The sequence below is a fragment of the Myripristis murdjan genome, chromosome 3 (assembly GCF_902150065.1).
Source record: "Myripristis murdjan chromosome 3, fMyrMur1.1, whole genome shotgun sequence".
NCBI classification, from domain to species: Eukaryota; Metazoa; Chordata; class Actinopteri; order Holocentriformes; family Holocentridae; genus Myripristis; species Myripristis murdjan.
Genome location: NC_043982.1, coordinates 10,760,368 through 10,788,263, shown reverse-complemented (window position 1 = coordinate 10,788,263; position 27,896 = coordinate 10,760,368). Strand labels below are relative to the sequence as shown.

General features: G+C 43.1%; 2 protein-coding genes and 1 long non-coding RNA gene across 4 annotated transcripts in view; 1 reads left to right on the top strand and 2 right to left on the bottom strand.

Moving 5' to 3' along the window:
• Window positions 1-8,709: 8,709 nt before the first annotated feature.
• On the bottom strand, window positions 8,710-15,756 carry LOC115357198 (immunoglobulin-like domain-containing receptor 1). Its single transcript, XM_030048601.1, has 9 exons — window positions 15,708-15,756; window positions 14,771-14,941; window positions 13,914-14,063; window positions 12,031-12,150; window positions 11,791-11,937; window positions 11,368-11,493; window positions 11,023-11,204; window positions 10,026-10,616; window positions 8,710-9,838 (listed from the first exon to the last, which is right to left on the bottom strand). The coding sequence occupies exons 1-9, from the start codon at window positions 15,754-15,756 to the stop codon at window positions 9,800-9,802; spliced, it is 1,575 nt and encodes a 524-aa protein (XP_029904461.1). The 3' UTR covers window positions 8,710-9,799.
• Window positions 15,757-18,765: 3,009 nt separating this feature from the next.
• LOC115357168 (immunoglobulin-like domain-containing receptor 2) overlaps window positions 18,766-27,896 on the bottom strand; it is an 18,326-nt gene continuing 9,195 nt past the window's right edge. Inside the window, exons 4-10 of one of the 2 annotated variants that reach the window (XM_030048569.1) lie at window positions 26,034-26,090; window positions 24,279-24,425; window positions 23,774-23,941; window positions 23,518-23,646; window positions 22,661-23,006; window positions 21,782-22,526; window positions 18,766-20,488 (exon numbers count right to left, since the gene is read on the bottom strand). In XM_030048569.1, the coding sequence (XP_029904429.1) occupies window positions 20,453-20,488; window positions 21,782-22,526; window positions 22,661-23,006; window positions 23,518-23,646; window positions 23,774-23,941; window positions 24,279-24,425; window positions 26,034-26,090 (1,628 nt within the window). In that variant the 3' untranslated portion in view covers window positions 18,766-20,452. The remainder of the gene's footprint in view (window positions 20,489-21,781; window positions 22,527-22,660; window positions 23,007-23,517; window positions 23,647-23,773; window positions 23,942-24,278; window positions 24,426-26,033; window positions 26,091-27,896) is intronic. The other variant, XM_030048570.1, reaches the window with a different exon arrangement.
• On the top strand, window positions 22,355-24,760 carry LOC115357169 (uncharacterized). Its single transcript, XR_003928075.1, has 3 exons — window positions 22,355-22,486; window positions 23,787-23,873; window positions 24,281-24,760. It is a non-coding gene; the product is annotated as an uncharacterized LOC115357169 (long non-coding RNA).

Genomic DNA, 27,896 nt, shown 5'->3' with positions numbered 1-27,896 from the left:
TAAGTACATAACTCCACATGTGTTCATTCATAGTTTTGATTCCTTCAGTGAGAATCTACAATGTAAATAGTCATGAAAAATAAGAAAACACATTGAATGAGAAGGTGTGTCCAAACTTTTGGCCTGTACTGTATATATATATGTACCTCTCAATGTATATATATATATATATATATATATATATATATATGTGTGTGTGTGTGTGCGTGCGTGCGTGCGTGCGTGCGTGTGTGTGTTTAAATATTTCTTCAGCTCTTTTCACTTCCACAGATGTAATAAAAAATAAGATGTGTTTCCTTTTCAAGGCAACCACATAATAAGAACTGACAAAAGTAAACAAAAAATAACAACAGACATGAGTATATAGTAGAGTAGGTATGAGTCTCCCATTGTTTTGGAAAGGAACTGACTGAATTTGCTGAGCTGTCAGAGCCTTTCAACTTTTAAATCTTTGACAGCTTTAATTCTTTTATACTAGACAGAGCTAGGCTAACGACTCCCATAGACTTCAAGTCTTTATGCTAAGCTAACAGGAAATGCTACCCATAGGAACTGAACCACGTGACGTACAGAGGTGAAGATGGTGTAACAAGATTACAGATTCAAGATTCAACTTGATTGTGGTTCAGACTGCACACAGGACGAGAGCACAGCAGAATGAAGTGTTGTTCCATCCTGCTGATGGCTGTAAAGGAAAATACTTTAAAAAGTGACAGTAAACAACAAATAATAAATATATGAACATTCTATAAAACAAACATGAGTATACTGCACAACGTCAGTCAGAGTACGACTGTTTATTACCAACACATTGTATGTGTGTGTGTGTGTGTGTGTGTGTGTGTGTGTGTGTTGGGGAGAGGTTACTGGGAGTTGAGGTGTCTGATGGATTGGGGGAAGAGTGTTTTGTAGTGTGTGTGTGTGTGTGTGTGTGTGTGTGTGTGTGTGTGTTGGGGAGAGGTTACTGGGAGTTGAGGTATCTGATGGATTGGGGAAGAGGGTTTTGCAGTGTGTGTGTGTGTGTGTGTGTGTGTGTGTGTGTGTGTGAACAGCCGTCAGGGTCTATCTTGTTGTTGTTGAAGACCCTGGAGGGAGTTCAGCTTTTAGGGCAACATAGGTCGAACCACCACTGAGCAGCACAGACCTCAGATGAATGTTCTCACCATGCAGGAGAACATTTTGGTTCTGGCGGTAGAGGCCTGGTCCTCGGGAGCAGCCGGGTTCTCAGCAGGAACCTCCTTCTCCTTCTCCTTCTTCTTCTTCTTGTTTTTTGAGAAGAATTTGAGGATCCACCTGAAGCAGCTCTTGGTCTTGCGATCCTGCTTGGCGTCTTCCTTGCCTTCGGCTGGAGATTCTGTGGGAGCCTCGGCCGTGGCGGTCTGGCCGAGGGTCTGGGAGGGCGTCTCAGAGGCGTCATCTGAAGTGTCGGTCAGATGATGAGCCGGGCTCTGGCACAGGCTCAGAGGAAGACTAAGAAGCCGTTTTAAAAGCTCCTCTGCAAACATCTGCCTGAGGTCGCCGGGGTCATCCCTGGATGTGCCTGGGACTTCCAGTTCCACTGTCTTCGGGAACACAGACTCAGAAATTGTTTGACTGGCCATCAGGAACATTTCCTGAGTCTGCAGGTTCTCGCCCTCAATCACAGAGCAGATTCTGTCAGTGAGCGTCGCTGAAGAACAGCGAATCGCTCCACTGGACAGCAGCATCTGCAGCGTCTGTGGTGAGGCCGGGATGTCCTGGACGGGGTCTTTGCTGCCCACCTCATCCATGATGGTGTCAGCTATTTTGGACATTGTTTGCTGAACAGACTGCACAGAGGACCACTCCACAGTGTGGCACTCGTCCATATCAGTGTAGTAGGCCCGGATTGGACAGAAATCCAGCTCAGACATGACACAGGACTGAGGAGTCCTAGCCACATGGTAGAAATCCTCCAGCCTCTCCCAGATGTCTGAGCATTCAGATTCTGTTGAGGACGGCCTTTCTTTCTCGGGTGTTTCAGGCTTGTTAAAGACTGACACCAACAAGTCGAGAGAAGATACGAGCGCCCTCCTGGCAGCTGTGTCCTTCTTCTTTGACCTCGCCACCCAGTTTTTAATGGACTGCAAAACCTCTTCCAGGAGATTATTGCAGGTCCTGCAGCAAGCAATCATTAGAGACTGACCGTCCAGCTCTGGGTTGTCACCATGTTTGTTGTCCGTGGGCAGAGCAGAGTTGTTCTCTGCCACGGCCGGCTTTACACGATTGACAGTAGAGCAAACGGTGTCCTTCATGCTGTGGTTGTCAGCGTGGGATGGCTGAGGCATCTGTTCCTCGGTGATCTCTACGGGTACGAGAGACGTCGCCGAATTTCTACCATGCACTTGAGGCGTCAAGTGGCTAAAGGAAGTGCACTGAGATGAAAGTGCCTCACCTGGAGACTTCTGAGGCAGCTCCTCTGCCACGGTGGAAACGGCTTTGGCAGTGTTTGTATCCTGTGAGGGATTGGTGTGACAACACAGAGTCGAGCGTTTCTGTGTCCTGAGAGCCTCTAGTTTTGCTTGCAGGAAGGTTTGCATGGTCCTGGCAACTCCCTCCTGCATTTGCAAGGTTAACTCAGGGCGTAGGATGTCTGGATAGTTCTGCAAGACTGTCAACAGCATGTTCACCTGTGTCACAACATGCTCAACGATGACCTCTGTGAACTGTCCAGATATCCTGTCGGCTCTGTCCACGCCAACTACATCACAGAGAACATGGTGGAAGGAGCTTTCCAAACCCCTCTGGACCTTCTCCTCTGTGATGCCAAAGAGCTCCTTGAGAGGCTCTGTGGTCAGCTGGCTGAGGTCTTCCCCTGGCGCCTGTGAGGTGCAGGGCAGCGGGGAGGTGCTAGTTGGGGTCATGTAGCCCCATGATCTAGCAAACTTCTTGATGGCGGGGAAGAGAGCCTCAGCTGTCGCCTTTTGAACAAACCGTTTCAGATCTGTGCTCAGCTGTTTCTTCACTTCTGGATCAGAAATGCTGGAGCATGTTTCCCTCCACTGCTCTTCAGTCCGGCTTCCAAAGAAATTGACGCTTTGGGGACAAGATGTTTGGTCCATCTTTGTAAGTCCAGGTGTGCGGTTGCTGGCCTTGTTCCCGATCTCCTGTGGATCGGGACTTTTGGAGTTATTTGTACCCATGGTTCAGGTAAGGTTTAAGTTTCCTTGGAGTACTCTAGAGGGTGCTTCTAGTCATAACCAAGGTCAGTCTAGGTGTGAAAAACTCCTGCAGACTCCTACAGTCTGGCTGATGTCAGTGGTGATGTCATAACTGAATACTGAGAGTTGTGGCTGTGACATCTCTCACTCCAGCCGACCTCTGTGTGTGTGTGTGTGTGTGTGTGTGTGTGTGTGTGTGTGTGTGTGTGTGTGTGTGTGAGTGTGTGCTGCTCCAAGTGGAAACTGTGGCAGTGCATGTGTTGTTCTTTCTGAAGGCCTATAAAGCAAAGCAGATGAATGGCGCTAGATGAAAAAGCAATCTTAGCGTCTGTGTTGCTTGGCAACCATTCTGTCCACTCTATCTCGCTTGGTGGAAGAATGAATAGTTCTCAGTTTTATTGTTGCGTTATTACGGATAAATTATTGATTTTTTTCTTGTGTGTTTATTTTATGGGCTATATGTAGGGTAACCGTTTTATAAAAGCAATAAGACCCTTGAAGCCGTGAGTTACAGTGATTTTACAACGGCGATTTTACATTTTAGAACGCCCCTCAACCATTGTAAAATCACTATAACTTACGGCTTTTCGGAGCTTATTGCTTAAATATAACAAATTTTAAAAAAATCTGCCATGAAAAATCCGTTTTGGCTTTTTTGTTTGCATCGTTGCTTTTTTTTATTTGCAACGCAGCGTTTTCGTTTTTTAATTGCAGCATTTTTTTTTATTTGCAGCGATCGTTGCTTTTTTTTATTTGCAACGCAGCGTTTTTCTTTTTTATTTGCAACGTTTTTTTTTTTTTTATTTTTATTTGCAGCGATGGCGGTTCTCGGCCACAGTAAATCTGGCATGGGATTGGACCTTTGTGCAAAGTTTGGTGAGTTTTGGTACATGGCAATGTTGCACAAGCTGAGGCTTGAACTCACAATCTTCGACACCGAGGACTGGCCTCTGTCTCACTGAGCTAAAACTTCTAATGTAGCTTTACAAATGGACTAAGCCAATCACGGACGTGCAGGACAGCAGCCATCCATGCATGGAAAGGCAGATTTTAAACAGCTGTCAAAAATTCAGTTATTAAGACAAAAATCTGAAAATACACATTTTGCATCTAGACAGCATGGAGATGTTGATCATTTGTTTTTAACAATGATTGGTTTGCTGCATAAGTGAAAAACTGCTGTTTATAAATGCCATTCTTGCATTGACTCCAATTGTTCACATGAGAGCAAAATTCAAAATGCTGTCAAAAACTTTTTTGAGATACAATTCTGAAATTTACCACACATCGTCTACCATGACTCCAGAATTTTGTCAATTTTTTTCATGAACGTTGAAGATTTATTTGCTCTGTAGCAAGTTTGGTGACATTTGAGCAAAAATTGTGGGAGGAGATAGGTTTAAGAAGTTTTACAGTTTTTGAAAAAAATAGAGTGATAGATTTCATAATTTGCAATAGTACAAAAGTACAAGTGTACAAAAGTTTCTTCAGTATTGGGGCTACATTTTGGTGAAAGTGGCAAAGCTGTAGCACATATGGTTGATTTGTTATGAATTTTCAAAGTTTTGAAATTTAGAGGTTTGCTGTAGCGCCACCATCAGGACTATTGGTTTGTGTTTACAGCTGAGGTAATCTGGCATGGGACTGGACCTTTGTGCAAAGTTTGGTGGTTTTTCGTTAATGGGAAGTATGACTTTCTCAGAAGAAAGCAAGAAGAAGAAAGAAGAACACACAGGAATACAAGAGGGACCAGGCAGTTTAGGCTGCCAGGTCCCTAATAACAACAAAATTGCTAGAAAATTTGGAAAAAACAAACAAACAGAAAAGAACCATATCATGAGTGGGTTAGGGTATTTAAAATTATTTCAATTACACATTTAAAATGAAATTACCACAAATTACAAAAATGTAAAAAATAAAATGAAATAAAATGAAAAGCAAAAATGCCAGAAAATTCCTTCTTAAAATTAGAACAACAAAAAATACAGCAGCAACAACACAAATAAGAGTGATAATAGTGATAATTAACATAATGAAGTATTTTTGTTCAGACAGTGAAACAAAACCTTTCAGAGTAAAATCCCACCCACAAGCCGCTGGTTTCCACGTGTGACACTGTCTGTGCAAAGGTCTGTGCAAAGGTTCATCAGTGAACGGTCTATGATATGCTGTAGATATATTTTAGTGTATTTTATTTTTTATTACTCTGATAGGATATGCAAAGGTTTTTCTTTTTTTGATATTCTTTTAGTTTTTAATGTTTTTTCTGTAGACATACACTACTCACAAAAAGTTAGGGATATTTGGCTTTTGGGTGAAATTTACAGAAAATGTAAAAAGTTCACACTACAGTGATATTATATCATGAAAGTAGGGCATTTAAGTAGAAGCAGCACTGGTGATTTCCTCATCTCAAACAATTTATTGAAACAAAAGCCAACAATAGTGGTGGATATACGACAACAAAAAATGTCAATGTCTCAATAACTTGTCATGTGCCCTTGAGCATCAATTACAGCTTGACAACGACGTCTCATGCTGTTCACAAGTCGACTTATTGTCTGCTGAGGCATGGCATCCCACTCTTCTTGAAGGGCGGCCCTCAGGACATTGAGGTTCCGGGGTACAGAGCTCCGAGCCTCTACACGGCGACTCAGCTGATCCCATAGGTTTTCTATGGGATTCAGGTCTGGACAAAGTGCAGGCCACTCCATTTGAGGTACCCCAGTCTCCAGCAGCCGTTCCCTAATGATACGACCTCAATGAGCTGGAGCATTGTCGTCCATGAAGATGAAATTAGGCCTGTGTTGTACATGCAGGGGCACAATGACTGGATTAATGATGTTATTCAGGTAGTATGGGCTTGTCACTGTACCATTCACAAAGTGTAGGGCAGTTCTGTACTGACTAGACACACCTGCCCACACAGTAACACCACCACCACCAAAGGCTCGTCTGGTGACAACAGTGGCTGATGCATAGGGCTCTCCTTGATGTCTCCAACATCGTTGGCGGCCATCATTTCTGCTCAACATGAATCAGCTTTCATCAGAGAACAGCACTGAGGCCCACTGGTCCCTCGTCCAGCGTAAATGCCCCCTGGCCCATGCAAGACGATGACACCTGTGCCTGGTGGTGTGGTCAGGTACCCTTGCAGGTCATCTAGCACGCAGACCATGCTGATGTTAACGGTTTCGAATGGTCTGACGTGACACTTGGGTGCCTCTCACCTCCCTTAAATGTACCTGGAGTTGAGTGGCATTCATCATCCGGTTCCGCAGGGCACTGTTCACAATGAAGCGGTCATCAGTGTGGGATGTGGCCAAAGGACGTCCACTTCTATGCCTTTCTGTGACTCTTCCAGTCTCTCTGTATCTCTGTTGCAACCTGCTGATGACACTCTGTGACACTCTAAGCTCAGTGGCCACTTCCGTCTGAGAACATCCTGTTTGAAGCCTCGCAATGGCGAGGTGCTGCTGATCAATTGTTAGGTGTCGTCTTGGTCTCATGATGTCAAAATGTGAACAGCATAATGAGGAGGACTGTTTAAATACCAATTCTAATTGAACCAGGAAATTTATTGGTCGATTCATGGATCAAACACCTGTTGTGAATTTTGCCGTTAAACTCCTTGTTAGAGAACAGCAACTTGTGCAAAAAGTACTGAAACATTGAACAGTTGGACATGTGCATTCAAAAGTTTACAGAAGGTCACATTAAGTTCACCTGTAAAGGTTATAATGCATTTTAGGTTCATCCTGAAATTTCACCTGAAAGCCGAATATCCCTAACTTTTTGTGAGTAGTGTATATTTCTCTCTCCAGGTGTTGTTTGGTAGATTTTGTGTAGTTTTTCTGTTGTTTCTGTGTCTGGACAAGCTGCTGCTGGAGCACAACAGTTTACCAATAAAGTCCACCCATCCATCCATCCATCCATCCATCCATCCATCCATCCATCCATCCATCTATCTATCTATCTATCTATCTATCTATCTATCTATCTATCTATCTATCTGGGGGGTGAGGTGCGGGGTGGGGACTTGTACCTCTCAATGTTTATGGGCGTTTGGGCCTTGCCTGTAGTAACATAACACACCTGTATTCCTTATAGAGATATAGCCTATGAAAAATGTTAATGATGAACACATCACATTGTAGTTACACTGTTAAGAAAATGAAGCCCACACCTTTTCCACGGGAAACAGTGGCCCAACTTAACGGCAGCTACGTGCTGAGTCAGAGGACAGCCCACAAGGCCCCCTTTGGAGAAACTGCAAAAAACTGAAGTGAGCATGGCCTGGGAGGAAGTGGCATGGCCCAACTGGTGTGAAAACTGACTATGTTGTTATTTAGCCCAGGACAAATCTTTGCATTAAAATTAATTAGGTGTTACACTAATTCATTGGAACATTGTGTGACTATTTGTGGTATGCCACACCTCCTTTTGACTGAATGGCTTTAATCAAGTCTTCTGTGGCCCAATATTGACCAGTCAAAATTTTGTCATGACGTGTGAATCAATTCAGAAATTAAGAGCCTTTTAGTGGAATGCCACAGCTACTACCATTTAGACCAAAGGGCGCAAAAAGTTAGCTACTTCTCCCTTGGCCCAAGACCAACCTTCCAACCAAGTCTGGTGAGGCTCCGAGCATCAGGAAGCTGCAGCTACACCACCATGTGACAGATGGACAAACAACGGATGGACACAATACATAGTCCCCCCCAATTTCATCAAGAAGAGGACAATAGGACAGCATGGCACCTTGTGAAAGAAGGTCTATGACCTCTCTTGTTCAGGTTCAAAACTTTTCTGACTTTTCTAACAATTGACAGGACACTACATTTTAGTTTTTTTTTTTTTTAAATGTAGTGAATTGAGGTATTGACTACACGGGGCTCCAGGGTGGGGGAGGGCCCTCAAGTGTCTGGACTAAAATGCCTTTTGCAATAGGCCTGTATATCCCACACTTGTATTTGAAATTGGAGCAAGTCGTGATAAAATATAGCTGTAGTTTTTTCATGGGTAGACAAAAACAGGTCAGATTACAGAGTGCTAGTGAAAGTCTGCCTGTAACAGCTCATTAACACTTCTGCGGTAGTGCCCAGATCCTGTAATTTTAATCATGGAGGTGTCTAACAATTGATCATTACATCAGAATGTGGATTTGTGTTTGAGTGTTTGAATTGTGGATAAGCATAAATGTCTATCATAGATGGTTTTGAAGTTTTGGTGTTTACAGGAAAGTGGAGTCACTACACCTGCATAGGATGTATGATTCCCAAAGGTTGATACCCTTATATCAATAGATTTTTGTGCCACTGATAAATCCCTAAATTTAGCCCATAAAGGAATATAATTTCATTTTTTTGTTGTTGTTGTAGTTATGTACCTGTAAATTAACACAGTACAGAAAACACTAAACAGGAGCCCAGAACTGAACATGAACTATCGTTCATGTTCAGCTTTTGTCGTTCATGTTCAGCTTTTGTCAAAATCTGTGTTTAGAATAACAAAAAACACCTTACAGTCATGAACAGGCCAACCTGTAATTTTATTGACAATCCTTCATATCCTATAAAACATTCACCAACACCATGTCCCAGCTGTATACACTCATTTAGCCTATACACTTCCATAAAAAAAACATCACTTCATTATTGTATGAACATAAGCTACACTTCATTATTGTATGAACATAAGCTACACAGCGACAAACAGATTTTCCTCCAAAAGATTAGGATGGAAAGAAACAAAAAATGCACTCATTAATTCAAGACATCCAGGAGTTAAGAAAAATAAATATTTACAAAATGAACAAAAATTAACCTGAGCATTCACAAGAGTCTCTTTCTGACATTTACACAACCATAAGTGGTACCATGCTAATATTACATTATGTTTGCTGTTAGAAAAACAAGCATAGAGAGCACATTGCTCTTTCTGGCTTGATTAAAAAGGTAGTACCAGACTGTTCTGTTACAGGAAAATAGAGGTTGACACAAAATGACAAAGAAATAATATATGAACTCTAAAAAAAAAAAAAAAAATTACAAGAAAAATGTGCAATTACTAATGTGTAACAGCAGGCTTCCAGTCAAATCTCCCCCTGTAACATTTCCATTACACTACTGGACCAGTAGAGGGCGATATTACAAAAACCAAGTCAAATTTCAGAGATTCAAACCAAGTCAAATTTCAAATGCAAGTGTTCTCCATTTCTTTTAAAATCGGTATATTAAAATGAGTATTCATAAAAAGGTAATTTGCTTCTTGGCATCAAACATTTGCTTTGTCCAGCTGCACATTCTGAGTGTGACGACTACACCAAACTCCTGAAATTGTCAACATCACATGTTATGACTCCTGTATTGGGTAAGCCACTGGCCAACAGGGCACAGTGAAGTCAACTGAGCAGCTTCTGGCTTACACAGTTAAGAAATCTGTTAGCCAATACTTCACTTGTGCTATTTTAGATTAAAAACATGCTGGCATATCAAAAGCATGGCAGTATTCGAACATTTTTTTTTTTTAAATCTCAAGATAACTAACAAGTCCCAATTCTAGGGAGTTGTGCATGTTCTCTTAAACAGAGGTCACATGGTGTTTCACGGCAGGAAGGCTCAGATGATGACACTGGTGCCACTGCGGGAGCTCTTGTCCTGAGAGAGACACACTGGCTTTAGATTCACTGTATCTGCAATGAGAATAACTCATACTTTGTATCGGTGACTGTACAAAATGTGAGTGACTGTGTGTGTGTATTTGTCTTGGTGTAAGCTGTAAGTGCCATCTATGTGTCATCTAAAGGGAACATGTGTCTGCCAGCTAAAGCAGTGAGTGTCTTACAGAGTAGCGCTCGTTCCTCCGTGCTCCTGGTTTCTGTCCAGGTTCGTACTCTGTGTAGCTGGGAGGTTTGTCAGACCAGCCTCTGCCTCCTCTTGTTCCTCCTCTCCGACTGCTGCCTTCATCATCTGAGCTCCAGGACCCCCTTCTCGACCGCCTTGATGCCGGGGGAGAGTAGCCTCCTTGGGGTCTTATCACGAGCAGGTCGTCCCGGGAACGGGAACGAGGGCGGTCCGTCCCTCCTCGTGCCCCGCTGCGGCTTCGTCCATCCAGTGACTCCTCGCTGTAGCTCCGAGGAACACCTCTAGAACGGGCTGGTGATGGGTAACGCCTCGCTCCTCCGCCTCGGTCATCACGACGATGGATGTAGCCGCTACGGCTGCTCTCACTGGAGCTCGGGGGGCGTGTCTTGGGTGCAGGTGGTGGTCCTCTGCCTGACTGCGGCTCTCTGATTGGTGGAAGTGTGATGACACGACGGTCTGAGGGCCCGTCAAGGGCAGAGAGCATGCTGGGAGGGCCAGGGGAGAATGGGACAGACAAGGGCATGTGTTGGGGAGGGGGTGGCATCTGCTGGAGGTGAGGCGCCGGCTGGGGCTGAGGGGCAGATAAAGAAGAAATGTAAGTACAAATAAAGTTCCTTGATTGGTTGTTTCACACAAAGTTTAAAAGGTTTCATTCTGGTGTCTTTACATGACTCTCTTGTGGCAGGTAGCTTTGTGTAGGACAGTCTTTGAATACACTAGGATTTTTTTTTTTGAAAACAGAATTCAGACAACCCCCAAAAATATACAGATTTGAATTCAAGTCGGTTTAATCTCAACTGTCATCCAGCTGTTTTTGTATGCAAAGCGCTTTCTTTGCAAGCACAGTTTCAACAGCTATTGTTTGTAATACAAGTAAACAGGCTGATAACCTTTAAATGCTGAGTTGCACAAAAAGCAAAAACTAACACTAGAAATACTTTAAAAGATTTGTATTAAGAACCTCGGCGGTTACATACCTGTAGCAGAGGGCTGGCCACGTCCATTCCCCTCACCTGGCTCTCCAGGTAGTCCAGCATTTGATTGGTGTTGGCAGGTGTATTGTTCCCAGGCAAACTGGGAGGGGGCATACTGTACGCTGAAGGCTGAGGAGGAGGAAGGGGCATAGGCTTCATAGGGATACTCTTCCCTGAAGCAGATCCTGAAAAGACATAACCATCCATTAAAAAAATTAGAATATAAAAGATGTTGGAGGAATTTGGAGACATCTGTGGACAAATACCTACCTTCCATCAAACAAGTCATTTGAGCTGTGCTTATCAACTGATTATAGTGTGACAGGGTGTGTGTGTGTGTGTCTGTACCTGCATAGAGCAGCGGGTTCATTTGGGAAGAGGAAACATGAGTCATGGGTGCATATACGGGCTGTCCCCCCATCCAGGGGGCCATGGCCCTCTGAGCCTCCTTCATCATACGATGCTGCATCACCACTAGAAAGATTAAAAAAGAGACGGGGAGATATTTAACCTACAATAGTATCTGGAGCAACCTCAAAGGGGGAAATTTCGAGCATTAAAACTGGGACAAACAGAATAAAATGAATAGGGGAATTTCCCAGTAATTCAAGTCAGTAAAAGACTTTCTTTTTTTTGTGAATTGTAAAAAAAAGACAGACAGACAGATAGATAGACAGATAGACAGATAGATAGATCGATAGATGTATGCATGACGATTTGATGATGGTTGTAGTGTGAGTGTGTGTGTGTGTGTGTTTGGTAGGTAGGTACATTTCTCAGGACAGCAGCATTGCTGTGGGCAGCAGGGACAGCGGACATAGCAGCAGCATCTCTGAGGGCAGCACTGGCAGCAGCAGATACAGAAGAGGATGATCAGCAGGATTGCTCCGATGATGATCAGCAGCACCGTTAACCAGTCTGAAAGACGAGAGTGAAGGAGATGCTCACTTTTCAAAACATAAACAATATTATATTATTATATTATTTCTGCTATGTTTGCTTTTCTCTTACGGTAAACGATGAGTTTGATTTCTCTGTCCGAGTCTCCAGTGGTGTCTCCAGCAGCATCGATGGAGCAGTAATACACCCCATTGTCCCACCACATCACCTCATTGATCACCAGGTCGGCCTCTGCACAAACACACACACAAGCAAGAAGCGGTTTGTTTGAGAAGAAGTTTTGTTTGAGGTTAACGTAATCTGCCACAGTTCAGTATGTTGCTACTGCCACAACAACATGAGCATCAACAGCAAAATTGATGTCTTCAGTCCTTCTCTGTACCTGCATGTCAGACAAAATTGCTATCTACAACATTTGAGAAAGTGATTTTCTACAAATTCTCGCTGTTCTTTATTGACCAGAAAGAGGAAGCAAATGTTTTAGCACTATGAAAACGTAACTTGACCCATGAAACCTCACACACCTGCAGCAAATTCCCACATTCCTCTTTTTCATCAGCACTGTGAATACACAGTAGTTCAGGTCTTGCACTTATTGTGACTTGTTTGCATTCCTGTCAGAGAGTGCATTAACCATTGTTATTAATGACTGTTTTTTTTTTTTTTTTTTTTTTAGTGCTCATAATTATGTAAGTGTGTCAAATCAGCTGTCAGAAGGATGGGTCATTCTGTTTCGATACTTGCCAAAATACAGATATTATCCCAATTACTCCTAGTACAATCTATCTATCCATTTAGTTTTGGTATGATTTGGTGGTTTCCAATCTGCCATAATCTTCCTGGTCTCACAGAAACCCAATACAACGGGGCTGGACAGGAATTCCCTCATGGAGCTCAAACGCTCAAAAATGTAACTGTGAAAAACTCAACAGCAAAAGCTCTTTCCAAAAACAATGATCCTGATACTGGCCACAATCCACATAATCCAAGAGTTTTTTGTTGGAAACTATTGCCTGACAAAGATCACTGGCAAACTATATCCATCCATCCCTAATTTGTACTCATTGTGGGCAGACAGATCCAGTGCCAGGAGACAGGGAAGGTCATGGCAGATTGGAAATCTCATCAAATCACAGTGAGACTATCTGGACGGAGTAACTGCACTAGGGGTAAGTGGGAAAATAGCTATTTTGCGGGGTGAACTGTGCCTTTAAAGATTAATCATTTGATTAATCAAACATCAGTCATTTGGCTGGTGAATATTCAACTAAATAAATACATCTTGCAGACTACTCATGAATACATCTCACACAGGAAGAGAATGAAGCACATATTAACGAGAAGCAAAAGTGAAGCCATCGATGTATCATCAGTACTACTGTGTTTCAGATCTAAGCCAGGCTTTTTCCCAGTCTTATGGCTCTTTTCCACTAGTACCTACTCAGCTCGACTCGGCTCGACTCTACTCGCCTCGACACGGTTTCGATGGTTTTCCATTACAATTGAGAAGCACCTCGCCGTGGGTGGAGTCGTCATAGCAAGGCGGCACACCATCCAGCTCCCTCTGAACTCTTTGGGCCGCCACCAAGCACAGAAAAGTCTCCACCTCTTCATTTGACCAAGGTACCGGTTTGCTTGCCATTTTCCAACTTTGCCAACTTCAGTGATGATCAATGTGCACATCGCTGTTGCCGTTTTTTTTTATTTTTTAATTGCCCTGTCCAATCAGTGGCCTGCACGGCATTTACGTCACATTTCGGCTCGACTCAGCTCAACTCAGCTCACTTGGAACCCCGGCTGAGTAGGCCCTAAAATGGGACCTGCTACCAGGTACTACCACGTAATGGAAAAGCTTACAAACCAAGTAGAGTCGAGCCGAGTCAAGCCGAGTAGGTACTAGTGGAAAAGCGCCATTAGTGTCAACTAGGATGGTTGTGACCACAACACTGCTGTGCTGGGTGGGACCACACAAGAGCAAGTATGTATGAACTCACTATTCTGGATGGAGATCTTGCGTTCGCGGTACTCTGAGCCCAGTATGGGCTCGCTGGTCCCTCTCTTCTGGACCACAGTGCGCACCGTCCGCTGGCGGTCTGGGCAGTCATTGGCTGGATCCTGTCCTAACTGTAATGCAGCCTGGTATGCTGTGAAACAAGAGGCCACATTTGAATTAAAACACAGACCACGACAAAGAACAGGCTTTCTATATTGACCCCTGCCCTTCTAGCGTGTACACACAGTGGTCAAATCCTCACCATGCCTTGTTGACCCTCCATCCATTGTGAACATGTACTGTCATCGTGTCTGCAAATACATGATTAAGTGCTGAAAATTTGTAACTCTCCTCACCACAACGATCACTCCCGTGGCTCTTTAATCTCCTAATCTCTCATTTGTCATTATAACTCATGAGATTGGAAATTGTCTATTACTGGTAAGGGGGCAAGTGGAGCCTGCAGCTATTAGAGTTAACAAATTGAAACCATTGCACCGGTGTAGACAGAATGGCTGCATATTGCAATTCATCTGCCCTAGCACTGATGAAGAGCCTCAATGAAAAGAGGAGTGATAATGTATTTAAAGGAAAAGTTTGTTACACAGAAACTTTGTGGATGGACAGAAAGCACTAGGGTTGAATGGGAAAGTGTAAAGGCTGATCTATTTTTTTCCCACAAGGTGTTGAATTTTCTTGTCTTCATAAGATTTTGCTGATGTCCCTTTTAACTTCCATCTACCTGATGCAAAAGTCTTAAGTTAAGGCAAAGCAGTGCACATATGCAAGCCTTTGTGTGAGGTGTAGCCATACAGTCACCTTATCATCACATATATTCTTTTGTGTGTAACTCCTTACATGTGGAGTAGTACTCGAGGACAGGATCCTTGCAGAAGGACTTGAACCTCCAGGTGATCAGAACATCTTGAAGGTTAGCCGAGGTGGAGAAGTCACAGCGTAGAGTCACTGAAGCGAACAGAAAGGTGCTACGCTCCTGCTGGGCAACAGTCACCTGAATGCACACCGACTCTGGGGGAGGGAGGACAATCAGGTCATAAGCCAGTTTGTGTGTGCGTTTGTTTGTGTGTCTGAGGGTGAGGGGGTGACGCTTCAAGAAGAAACTTACAAACATACCTTAGTGCCAAAAGTCAAGAGAAAATTTAGCAGACACATGAAAGTGACTCTCTGTGTGTGTGCGTGTGTGTGTGTGTGTGTGAGAGAGAGAGAGAGAGAGAGGGAGAGAGAGAGAGACAAGCAACCAAGGATTTCAGTTTGAAGTGGCAGAACCAGAAAAACTAGTGACACAGACAAAGGGACAGGAAACAGCTTACTCTGAAACCACCAAGCAAACACTCAGTGAAACCTGTCAAGTTGATCTGTTTCCAAATGTAAAGTGCCGATTAATGTGCCAATTACCTGACTCACAAGAGACCAAATATAGGAAATATAGGCCTACTGATTAAAATTAAAAAATTAACAGACCTATCACAGACCCAATTTATGAGACAAAATCAAATAATATTTAATTACCAAAATGAAATATGCTCTAACAGCCTGATTGCAGTAGGCTTCAGCTATTTGAATGCACAGCTACTAAGCAGGCCTAGGACAAGGCCAGACTGACATCTTTCTGTCAGGATACACAAAAACTATTGTCATGTGACCGATACCCTCGTTTCTCCCGTTTTAGTGGGAATTTTGCAACAATGCTGGCTCATTAAAATAAGAGGTTTACATAACATGCACTTTGACAAAGCATAGGGCCTACTGGACATAAACAGGAATAAAAAATTACCTTTCGGGAGTAACAAGAGGATGATCACAGCAGGTAAAAGCTCCCGCATGGTGGCTGAGTGAAACCACTGCAATTACGCAAAAATAAAAGACCGGCTCCGGATAAAACGCACCCAGTAAACTACGCGCAGTCACTGGAGTCAAAAATGAAACACTTTATCCTAACTTTAGTTTCAAACACCTCTAAAAAAAAACCATTGTCCGTCTTGCTGCGAGTTTGTCTCGAGAGGATCTTGCGGTCGGACACCTGAGGACTGTAGTCATCATCCCTGGCCACACCCCGAAACAGGTGAACATCCCTGCGCCCTGTGACGTGTCCAGGTACAGAAATCCCCCCAGAGAGGAGGGGCAGTGGCTCTAAATGACCAGCGGAGGCAGGAATAATACTAACCCAGACATCACAGTCATATTCATATAGGAATGTGTACCATAGACATGTCTGTTTTATTTTAATCATCATAGTTATCTTGTTTCCTCGTCGCGCAATAAGACTTATACTGTTGTTCTCTCTCTGTGCAATTATCTCATTTCACAGTGCAATATTACTACTACTTGCAATGCAGTATTTTCAGCGTTATGCTACATACGATAGATAGAGATAGATACTTTATTCATCTCGAAGGAAATTCACAGTTTTCAGCAGTATCCAGCAGTATTTTCAGCAGTGTGTTACCCTTGCCTGGTCATATTTGTAACGTGTATAAAGGGTATATAGGCTATAGTGTATATAGTTTTTTTTTTTTTTTTTTTTTAAATTCTTATTTAGGCCTAAATTTAATCTTTATTCATCACTCACTCTTTTTCTCCTGTTCCCGAGCTGCTGTAACATGTGAATTTACCTGGTGGTGATCTAAAAAGTTTATCTTATCTGATCTTTGTGATACAAGTAAATTAAACGCTTACACCTAATTGCATTATTCAAGGATTTTAGTTCCAAAATGACATATCCACCATTTAATGTAACAACATCATCATCAACAACAACAACACTGATGCCCTCTCTCTTCTGTTGCATGAGGTTAGTTTCAGGTAGCCTATGTTTATCTGTCAACCACTTAGAAAACATGTACAGTATACTCTACTGAAATACATATTTTGATGGTTTTTACTATTATTTAATTAACTGAATGCCGGAAATATGTAGTTAGGAAATTGCTAGCATGTTGTAAATAGTACCACTGTATTCCTCATCCTTGAAAATGTAGGATCAGCCACCAGGATCAAGATCCTAGGTGGTCTAGAACCTGAGTTACAGGTAAAATCACAGCAGGTGGCAGACATTTTGAAAAATGGTTGCCACGGTTACCACGGGACAAATCTGTGATGGCCCTATAGCCAAAAATGATCCTTAGGGCATGCTCTAACAGTGTGCCAAATTTCATGCTTGTATCGTGAAGTGCACGATTTTTTTGCCTTTGTCAACAGGATTTTTGCCTTTGTCAACAGGATATCTCGAACAGTTATGAATAGATTTGCACAAAAATTTGTCGAAAAATTTAGTCCTGAGCCAAGAAAGAGCTGGTAAACTCTTCATGCTGATTGGTAACAGGTGTGGCGGCCAAACACATGGCACATAAAGCAATGTAACTTCAGAATGGATTCACGTATCAGGGCCAAATTTTGTGGGAAGCTTGGTCACAGGGCAAGAAAATAGTTGATTACCCTTTCATGTCGACCGGCCAATTTGAATTTATTTAAAAAAATACATACATTAAATTAAAAGCATCAAAAATGTGAACTGATAGAAGTTTTATTTAAGCAACTATGTGATATAGAAATGGCATATCTGGAGAATTGCATGCCGTTCCAGAGGTATGCACTCTATTGAGTGCCGTCTTTCTAGCTTTTGTTTTATAAAACATGAATTTCTTGGATTTATTTTATTTATATTTTATTATTTATTTTAGTTTCCCCTATTCATTTACTTTTACCCAGATGAATAGGATTTAGTGTCGTTTTGTTATGGGTCTTCCTTATATTAGCTATATACAATTTTTACCTAGGTCTGACTAAAAATGACTATTCAGGGCTACCACCACTAGATGTCAGCCTAAACTAATTTTCCCTGCATGCTTATATTCATGACCATGGATAAGTTTGGTAGTTAATAGTTGAATCACTGGCAATTGAAATTGAACAACATACCAGCTATTTATGTTTTATTTTGATGAGATAGAAAGATAACTTCGCTGAGCCCAAGTAGGTGAAGACAAGCCTGATTTAAAGAAGTCCTAGCTGATGAAAAACAGAGAGGCAGCACTATTTATCAGAGAGATGCCTGTATAAACATGGCCTTTTCCCAAAAGCCTCATTCCTCTGTCTTTGAATATGAGTCCTTGGTGTGAAAGTGGGTGTAATAATATGCAAACATATGTTGTGAGTGCTTCATATTCCCAAAGATTGTTTTCATTCTCTCCCTCAGACACACCCACCCTGCACCTGTAAGCAACGACCTCCACTGCAATTTTCCTGCTATTGTACTGTCCTCCTACGAAACCCTGCCAAAACACACTGTTTTTCCTACTTGCCCTCAGTTGTATCCTGTTCCTCTGCTGTGCTGTGTGGAGGCCTTGAGGCACCGAGAGTTCACTCTAACTTCAGCTGGAGATGAAACCAGCACTGCCATATTATTATATTTGGCATAATAACTTGCTTAGTGTTAATTTATCTTCTACACCATGATTGTTCATTTAAAGTCACACCCAGCAGACTAAATGTATCACAGATCCCAGAGCCAAATCAGCCCTGTGAGTGGACTCTTCTTTGCACTGATGTTTGGGAATGGTGGGAATGTTGTTCAGTTGTTGTTACACACACACACACACACTTTTAGCGTTCAGTAAGGTGATGTCATATTTCCCTGCTGATGTTTCTGTTGAAAACCCAGGAGGCAGTTGCCCAACTACATTCCTGACATACTCTCGATCTGAGTGGTCACTTAGCCAGCTCCTCCTCTTAACACACACACACACACACACGTTAACTTATATGTCTCTCTCTCACAGTATATAATCAAGTACATAATTACATTGAATAAAACCTGGATTTCATTGCTTCTGCTGAGTTTATTGGCTGCGAAAATGCAAAGATAAACACAGCTGGCCGTAACCTTCGCATTAAGCTACATTGCATCTCGCCAGTTTAATAAATAGATCCATGTTACAAAAAGGGAAATTACAAAATGGGAACATGTTATTCAAGAAAATGATGACTGAACGATGTGTGTGTGATTTTAGTGTGTTATAAGCTTGTTTTGACCCTGTTGCGTTGTAAGGACAGGCAGTCTGTGATTACAATGGACAAAGACGTTGTGGGTCATGAGTCATACTCAATTACACATTGTCTCATATACGCAAAACTAAGGAAGCATCTCTCTTTCTTTCTCTCTCTCTCTCTCTCTGTGTCTCTCTCTCTTACACACACGCACACACACACACAAAATACACACAGTCAGTACCAGACGGCAGAAAACACAATCTGACAATGATAGAACAAAAACAGAGCAGTACATTGGAATTCATGTTGCCTCAAGGCGAGTCTGCCCAGCACAGTTCAAGCAGCAATAATGAAATAAAAAACGGACAAAATAAGAAACAAGACGTACAGGTGCCCACAAATTATCAGTAATATTTCTGTGTGTGTGAGTCACTGTTAGATAACAGATACAGGTGTTGGTTTAATTGCTGACACAGCAGCGATAAGACAAGAAAAGGTCAAATCAATCAAAGGAAAACTACTTCATCTTATGTACACAGTCATTCACAAGTGCTTAGACAAACACAATGATTTCCAAATTACAACGATCATGAAATGTCAGCACAACTTTCATAAATAGGTTGAGTTTAGATATATAAAAAAAGGCATTATACTAAGACAAGTGGCAGCTCAATAGCTTCAAAATGAACAAAAACAGCTTTCAAATTTCCATCAGGCTTTAGTCCCTTTGAGAACATCATGATTTTTGTGCAAACTCTGGCATCCTTTCATCTAAGATGAAAAATACCAGTAACACAGATACACATTGCTATTTACGTTTGGTAATTTACACCTACTACTTACATGGAACAGTTTTATTAATATTGAATTTTCTCTGCTACTGTCTCTTGAATCCCTGGATAGGTTACTGCATGCTATACATGGAATGAGTGTGTGTTTATGTAGTGTATGGTGTCTTAGGACTGAAGCTTGATCCGTCACAATGACAGTGTTGTCATACATGCACTGTTTCACAACCATGATTGTTTAATGTGGTTGTCTCATCAAGTGAAAATGAATGGAGCCCTTGTTTTGGGGGCGTAAAGGGAGTCTCTCTGGATCAGGGTCTTTTCTAAAGGGACTAGAGGTGACTGGCCTTGTTCTGCCGGGACACAGTCGGGTCAGGACCCCCGCATTAGTTCAGTGTCAGTGGAACTGGGATATACGGGGCAGCTGGTGTCAGAAACTGAGCAGCGATGACCTCATCAGTCAGCGACGTCACAGACAGACAGCCCTGTGGCACACTAGATGGTGTTGTACGAGTGTATGTTCATGCGTAAGTGTGTGTTCCTTCATTCATCAGTGCTGATTCAGCTTTGCTTCTGCTCCACACAAAATGTAACATCTTTTGTGTTCTGGAGTGCCTTCCTTGGTCGATATAATCCACAACATGGATTAACAAAGGTAAGTCTGTCAACCTATTGGCTGATCTGTCGTTCCCGCAGCCAGCAATGGCTGTACACTCGCTCGGTCACGGTGGCTTTCAGTCAATCAGACGATGAGAGAATCTCGGCTGAGAAGTGTGCCCTGGCGAAGAAAAAAAAGCAAGTGATTAAAACAGCACTGAGTATACAAAACCATGGAAACATCTTTGTAAAGGTGAGACAGTAAGATGGTGGACATTTAGCCAGACTGAGTTAGGGGAATGAGGGAGAACCTGGGACAAACTGCATTTCAGCTTTTTCAAAATGATCTGAACATGCGCTTAAGCCCTCCTCAAGGGCCGGCATGTTTGGAGCTGGCCCTGGCAAATGAGTCGGCTTTGAATGGCAAGTTGCTGATGCTGAATACCATTTTGGCCCAGGTGTGTCAGGGAGGAGGCAACCAGGCATGAAATGTAGTGTTTTAAGGGGTGTTGAATACAGAGCGGAACATTCTACCTAGTTTTCATTCTGGTAGCATCTGAACCTGACCTGTCAAAGGTACAACAACAACACTTAGGCCTATAAATCTTGTTTTACACTGCAGTGTAAAGTCAGTCCCACCTGTGCTGCACTAGCTCACATAAAGGCTGTCACTTTTAAGTGGGTAGTAATGCGGCTGCACATTACAGATCTGCTTTATTTTGTTCTGTGGTTTGAGAAAACAAAGTAATACTATCACCTGTACCAGTGTAGGTATGACATCTTAGTTGAATAAAGTTGACTTCAAGTTGACTACTATTACAGATGAAATAAACACACCAACACTTCTCATTTTATAGAACCCATACATATGAACTTACCCTGCATTTTATTGTACTTGAAAGTCAGAAACAAAGATCTTCTACTATTTCCAACAGAATCAAACTGGACTTCCCAGTTGGAAACCTGGGAAATCGATGTTCCAGTTCAAGTTTGCAACATGACTTCACCTCAGACACACCACACACAGTGAACTGTGAGCAGAATTCTCTTTGCATCGTTTTTTCTGTTACTAGATTGTTGTAACATCAGCAGGCAAAATGTGGTGTTTTAGCAAGAACAACATCAACTAGAATGTTGTCTTTCTATGAACATGGAAAAATTGTTTGAAATATTCAAACAGTTGTCAAAGGCAAACATGAGCTTGCTAAGAGCATCCATGTTTGTCCAAGCAAAAGCACTTGAGGGCATTTCGGTCAGGAGTACCATCCCGCAACATTCCCACTTTTGAGTACAAGCAAATGCAGGGATACGTCCAACTTAACTGCAGGATAAAACACATGGCAAGGAGATAAATAGCTGCAATGGTGGTTTGCTGTATGTTCTACTCCCTGATGTCGACCTGCCAATCAACACATCTAAAACACCACCCCAGGCCTACACAGCTCAACAGTCTGCAGCCCGAAAGGTAACTCACCACTTTGCGAGACTTTTCTCTGGGCTCTTCTCGACGACCGGGCAGGGATTGGGCAGGAGACTGAGAAGGGCGGGTGTATGTGGGGAGCGGCCGTGGAGAGGGCCTGTCAGTTCTACTTCGCTCTGTATCTGAGTACGGGGGTAGTGAGTCTCCTTCCCCCACCTCAGGCCTATTACTAGGCGAGCGGCTACAATGGCGGCTAGATTCACCGCTGCTCTTTTTCGAGCTGCCCTTTGAGGGAGTGTCTGAATCTTCTTCACCCCGGGCCCTGCTCTTCCCCTGGCCGACCCCACGCAGCTTGGCCTTGCGCTCCAACAGGCTAGAAAGGAACGTGCCGTCATAGTCCTTCTCTCGAGAAGAAGTTGACGGTGGACTCACACGCGGAGGTGGTGGCACAGGGCGCTCGCTGTCCCAAGTGCCCCTCCTCTTTGTGGGAGAGGGCAGTGGGCTGATTTTGTGTCCATTTTTCTTGTCTCGTCTTGGATGATCATCTTGGTCTCTGTCATCTCTAAGATCGTTTTCATCATTGTGATAACGCTGGGCTGGACCATCCCGATAGGCGGGATACCGACTAACCTCCAGAAGCTCCATCTCATAGTCCCCCATTTCTTCTCTCCCTTTATCTGCCCCTCGGCTCCCTCTCTGCCTGTAAGAGGCCGCGAACTCCTCCAGCTCATCCAGTGAGCCGGTCCGGCCGGCAGCGCGGTAGGTCTTCCTGTGCAGATGTTCTGAGCGAGGGTTCCACCTACAAAATAAAACATGAGGCAGAAACAGGAAAGAGAGACAGCAGTTGCAGAGGAAGGAAGAGAAAGTGACCAAAATAGTGAGCATTTGTGTGTATGTCTTTATGTGTGTGTGTGTGTTCATGTGTGTCTGCACCTGCTGTGGTGGTCGTCCTGACTCTGGTTGCGTTGGTGTTGGTTACGGTTGGGTCTGCGTGTCTGAGAGGAGGAGGGGGGGTCATCACTGTAACGCCGTGGAGGAAGGGGCTCGTCATGGTAACGCTGGCGCTCCGCATCGGGGTCGTCACGGTAGCGCTGAGGGGAAGGAGGATCATCACGGTAACGCTCCAATTCTGGGCTGCGGTTGTCGCGGTAACGCTGAGGTTCGGCCTGAGGGTCATGGTCGGGGATGGCAGGCAGGGCTTTCTTCTGGACATTCCGGTATGTTTGGCGGAAGCCGGTGTCTCCGTCGTGGAGCGAGCTCAGCTCTGATAGGCTACAGGCTGCATGTATCACACCCGCAAAAGAGTGAATGAATGAACATGGATTGTTACGATCAAATTTAAAAAAAAAAAAAAAAAAAAAAAAAAACAACTTTGCAACTTGTCAAACAAAAATGATTTAAGGGAATAAAATCTCAAAATGGACACACTGCAGAGAGAGGACAGGATCTGATTCAAGGCCTACCAATGATTATAACAAGTGTAAGATGTGATGTAAACATGCTTTCACATTTAGGTATACATGCAAACATGCTGCCATACATGCCAGGACTGAAGAAAAACAAATTCATAAAGAATGTGCTGATTGTTGAAGTGAGGAGAGGCATGTCCAAACAAGATTAGAAGCATCAGGAGAAAATGATGGGACTAGAGAAATCAGTTCTGTATATATGGACGGCAGTGAAAATACAGACAGTGTAGCATGCAGAGTGTGTAGATTGCAGCAGCATGCAGTAGTAGATCTTGACAGCAGGTTGAGAGTAAAGCCGCAGGACGGATTTACAAAGCTTACACTGGTGGCTGTTGGACCTGGCAGGGTTGAAGTGAGCCAGCTGCTTCTCTACATACTGCAGCACCCTGAGAGAGTCCTGATCCTGAGATGAGGGGACGCGGTAGGGGACCCCTACTCCATGCATTGGCACTGGAGACACACACTTAACCCGTCAGCATGGAGAACTTCTGTATGTCTTTGTTTGTGTGTGAATGTCTAGGAGTTACTTTGGTTTGTTCGTTGCACATTCATTCACCAACACACATTAAAACCTCACCTGCTGCCAGTAGGCTGCTGTCAGAGGCGGGGACAGAGGACATCTTTTCGACCAGAGAGGGGGGAGCGATGGGGACCATGGTTGGGACACCGGAGACAAAGTAAGGAGGATAGGCGGCCATCTGGGGGGTGGAGGTGCCTGTCTTTATACCCTTACCTGCCTCATACACTAGAGAGAGAAGCATACATTTCCATGAAGCCCTTTAAGAAACACAGTGTATCAAATAGTAGATGATGTGAACAGTCTAATAAATTCAGAAAATTGTATCCCTTTACCATAATGCAGCCTTTAAAGCTAACAAAAGTCAGTCACAATATTATAATATGCAAAATCCAAATGAATACCTAATTTCATGGCAATATCAATATAATGTTGATATATCACCCATCCCTACATATGGTATTATTCTTTAATCTTTTTGGAATAAATGGGGGTGAATCTGTTATTTCTAAGTGCTTACATGCATGTCTTGTGTGTGTGTGTGTGTGTGTGTGCTGATACTCACAGTGTCTGGGGCAGCAGCATGTGTCCGGGCAGCAGCAGCAGCTGACATAACAGCAGCAGGAGTGAGGGCAGCACTGGCACCAACACACACCCAGCAGCAGCAGGAACAACACACTGCCCAGAGCCACTGCCGCCACAAACACCCACTCTGGAAATACACACACAGGATTATGCATAAAAATACGCACACAAACACACATACAGACGTCAACATAGAGTAACAGATTGTTGATGTTTGATTTTGCACATGACCTGCATTACTTTTTTCAGCTCTCCCTCTCCATCTCTTTACATTGCTTGAATGTGCAGTGGATTTGCACTGCAGCCAGACAACACCGAACCTCAACCACAATGCAAGCACAACCTCTTCCATATCTGTTTTTTAAATAAAAAATAACTGTAGCAATGCAAACAAAATATGACTTTAGTGCATCCAGTCCTGTCACTTAAAGCTTTCTTGCGTGATGAGATAATAAAAGTCAAACTGCAGACTGTGACCTAGTATTTTAATGTTAAACTGAGCCCTCAGCCAACATCAGATATGCAGCTTATTACAAGAAGTAAGTTACTGAAATGATGTTTAGGTGACAGAGTGATTGACTGCACCACTTATTCATAATAGTATCTAAGTTTGCATCAAAATGAAAATATTAGTGGGACATTTTTTCCACTTTGTATGTTAAGTGCTTACACAAAATGTTCTCGGAGTCATAATGAGAAGAAGAAGAAGAAGAAGAAGAAGAAGAAGAAGAAGAAGAAGAAGAAGAGGAGAAAAAAACATGGGATGTAGTCACTGAGTGCTGGAATGAATGAGACAACCAGTAGAGTGGATAAACTACAGCACAATATATGCCTAATGGGTCAAAGGGGAGGAAAGGGAAGGAGAGGGCAGATAAGTAAATCTTCAACAATGCAAACCAAGGACAACATGGGACACACACACACACACACACACACAACACACACACAGAGACACAGGAAACCTGAGAATTCTACAGGAAGGAAAACGGCAGTTTTAGCCGCCATGTAAGGGCAGATTTGCCTGTTTCAACAAATTAGGTTGTAATGTATCTCATTCACAACCATTAGCACCCCTACACAAACAGAAACTGCTCGCACTCATACACAGACACACACACACACAGACACACACACACACACACACACACAAACAAATGCACATCAAGATTGCTGTACAGACAAGGGGGCAGTGTGGGGAGTAGATGTTGAGGCAAACATGAACTAATGCAACACTAACACCAGAGATAAGCTCGCTGTTACTATTCTGGCAGCATGAATCACACCAACTCGCACACACACGAGGGAGTTCATTCCTGTACTATTCATCCATTCATTTGTTCTTCCCACACACTCCACGATGACAAAATGTGTATGACAGGAATCTGATGTGACATAAACAAAACGCCCTTCCTCTTGATAGCTATGTTTTCTGGGTAGCGCCCAAGGTTACCACAACCACAAGTAACTATATAATAAACCATAATCGCTTGGTGGAAGCAGGGAAGCATTAGCCAGCGCATTATGGGACGGGTGTGGGTCATTCCATTGGGTGAAATGGCTCCAAATTCCACTCTGTCAGAGCATTGCATGAACCAAATCCCAAATTTCTGTTACACTGGGGAATACTAGTGTAAGCTTAGTTAGGTGAGAGCTAACGGGACAGTGTTAGAGGAACAGGTGCAGGTTAGTTTAAATGGAAGACGCCAGGTGAGGAGAGGACACATTATGCCCCTACCTGGCATAATCTTCAAATCAAAGTCTGGCAGGAGATCTTCAGGCACACCTGAGAAACCTGGAGAGAGCAGAGCATAGATGTGATAAAAAGAGGGAGGAGAAGAAGAGAGGAGAGGGGACGGGGCTGACATAACTCGAAATGACTGATTCAAAGAAAGTTTTGGCTGCAGCAGCATGCATGAGGAAGGAAGAAGGAAGAGAAAGACAGAGAGAGGGAGAATGAGAGAAAATAGAAATGTAAATTGAACACAGCAGCATGCATCAGAGGCCTTCTGGTCCTGCACCAGTGTCTCCATATCAGAGCGGCTTTGCTCATTGGTCACATGACTTCTTGTATTAGTAATTGCGATTATATGCGCTCCCTTTGCACTGCCTGTGTGGTACGAAGACAGACTGGAACATGAACTCCCACTGAGAGGATTCATTGTCAAGTGGATAACACGAGTGGTGCGGAACAGATAGCAGCTGTGAGTGATGTTACATGCGGATGCTGCAGAGTCACAGGTGAGCTCATTCGAGTTGGGAGGGCCGTCCAGAGGCAGCGCAAGAGCTACAGAGAAACCTTTTTGGATCCTGAACCCCCATGCCTTCTCTGTGCCTCTCAGTGAGCGAGTGAGGAGAGCAATGACTCTTTATCCAAAAGGGGAGCATCATAAATCCAAGGCCTGTTTACAAGGCAGCCTTTCTCTCTCTCTCTCTCTCTCTCTCTCTCTCTCTCTCTCTCATTTGCTCCAGTGATAAATGATCCCAATCATCAACTCGGTGTGATAATCAGCTGTTCTCTGCTACAGTGGACAGGGACAGTGACCATGAAATACCGTACATTTTTTACAAAATGATCTTGTGTTGCCTGCTCAGTACATTGTTACTGCTTCTTTCTTTCTCCTTTCAGTTTTGTCCACCATGATTGAAAATTGGAAAATGGAGTATTGACCTGGCTTTGTCCATTTATCCATCCATTTGTCTGTCCATCATGCACGAATTCTGAGCCTACACTCGTCTGTTTTGGATGAACCTTGGAGGAATGATTATTTCTGACAATAGGGTCAAGTGTTTTGAATCTACACCTGACTGGGCCACCAAAAATGCACAACCTACATACCACCCCCTCAAAACAGAAAAAAAAAATAATGAGAGCACCCCATGCTCTTCTTTTGACTTGAGGAACCTCCATTCCTGATAAAGAGATTTTAATATGACACGTATGAGGCAGTGTATCACAAGCTGGTACGAGAATGTGGATGCGAGTTTATGTGCTTGCATATGTGCATGTGAGTTTAAGCATTCGCTTGTGAAAACTGAAAAGACAAGGAGGTGAGAGTGAAAGGTGAAAAGGTGATCTTGTTTAATAGAGTGATGGTGCTGCAGGACAAGGAGGGCTGGGCAGGAGAAAGGGTGTCTTGGCCTGGCACAGTGCACATACCTCACTTGGTATCTGTCTGAATGTGTTCTTTGCTGGCTTTCAAAACAGAAGGAAACCTATTAAGTATAGGGAGAAGCAGCTGAATTATCACATGAGGACTATACACTGAAACCGGCTGAACAATTCATCTAAATACTACCAAAATCTGTGTGGCCAAGTGCACTATCCAAATCACAGGAGCTGCTTTTTTGTGATGAAGGTAAATAATAATAATAATAATAATAATAATTATTATTATTATTATTATTTTAAAATGGTTGGTACAGACCCCAGCAAAAATCACATCATTATTTTAATATTTCATTTTCAGAGCTAAAAACAAAAATGAATACTCTCACTAAAATACAGTACAATGCAATACACTATGTAAAGCCTTTTTACATTGCCATCACAGAGCTGGGTATTTAGACCAACTTGTGTAAACTGTAGGTGAAATGCTAC

Bases quoted from the DNA above. Each gene is read 5' to 3' on its own strand.
- LOC115357198 (XM_030048601.1), bottom strand. From the start codon at position 15,756: ATGCGGGAGCTTTTACCTGCTGTGATCATCCTCTTGTTACTCCCGAAA. The intron at 11,938-12,030 runs GTAAGAGAAAAG...CTCGTCTTTCAG, and splicing joins AATCAAACTCATCGTTTACC to ACTGGTTAACGGTGCTGCTG. The intron at 11,205-11,367 runs GTACAGACACAC...ATGTCTTTTCAG, and splicing joins GAACCCGCTGCTCTATGCAG to GATCTGCTTCAGGGAAGAGT.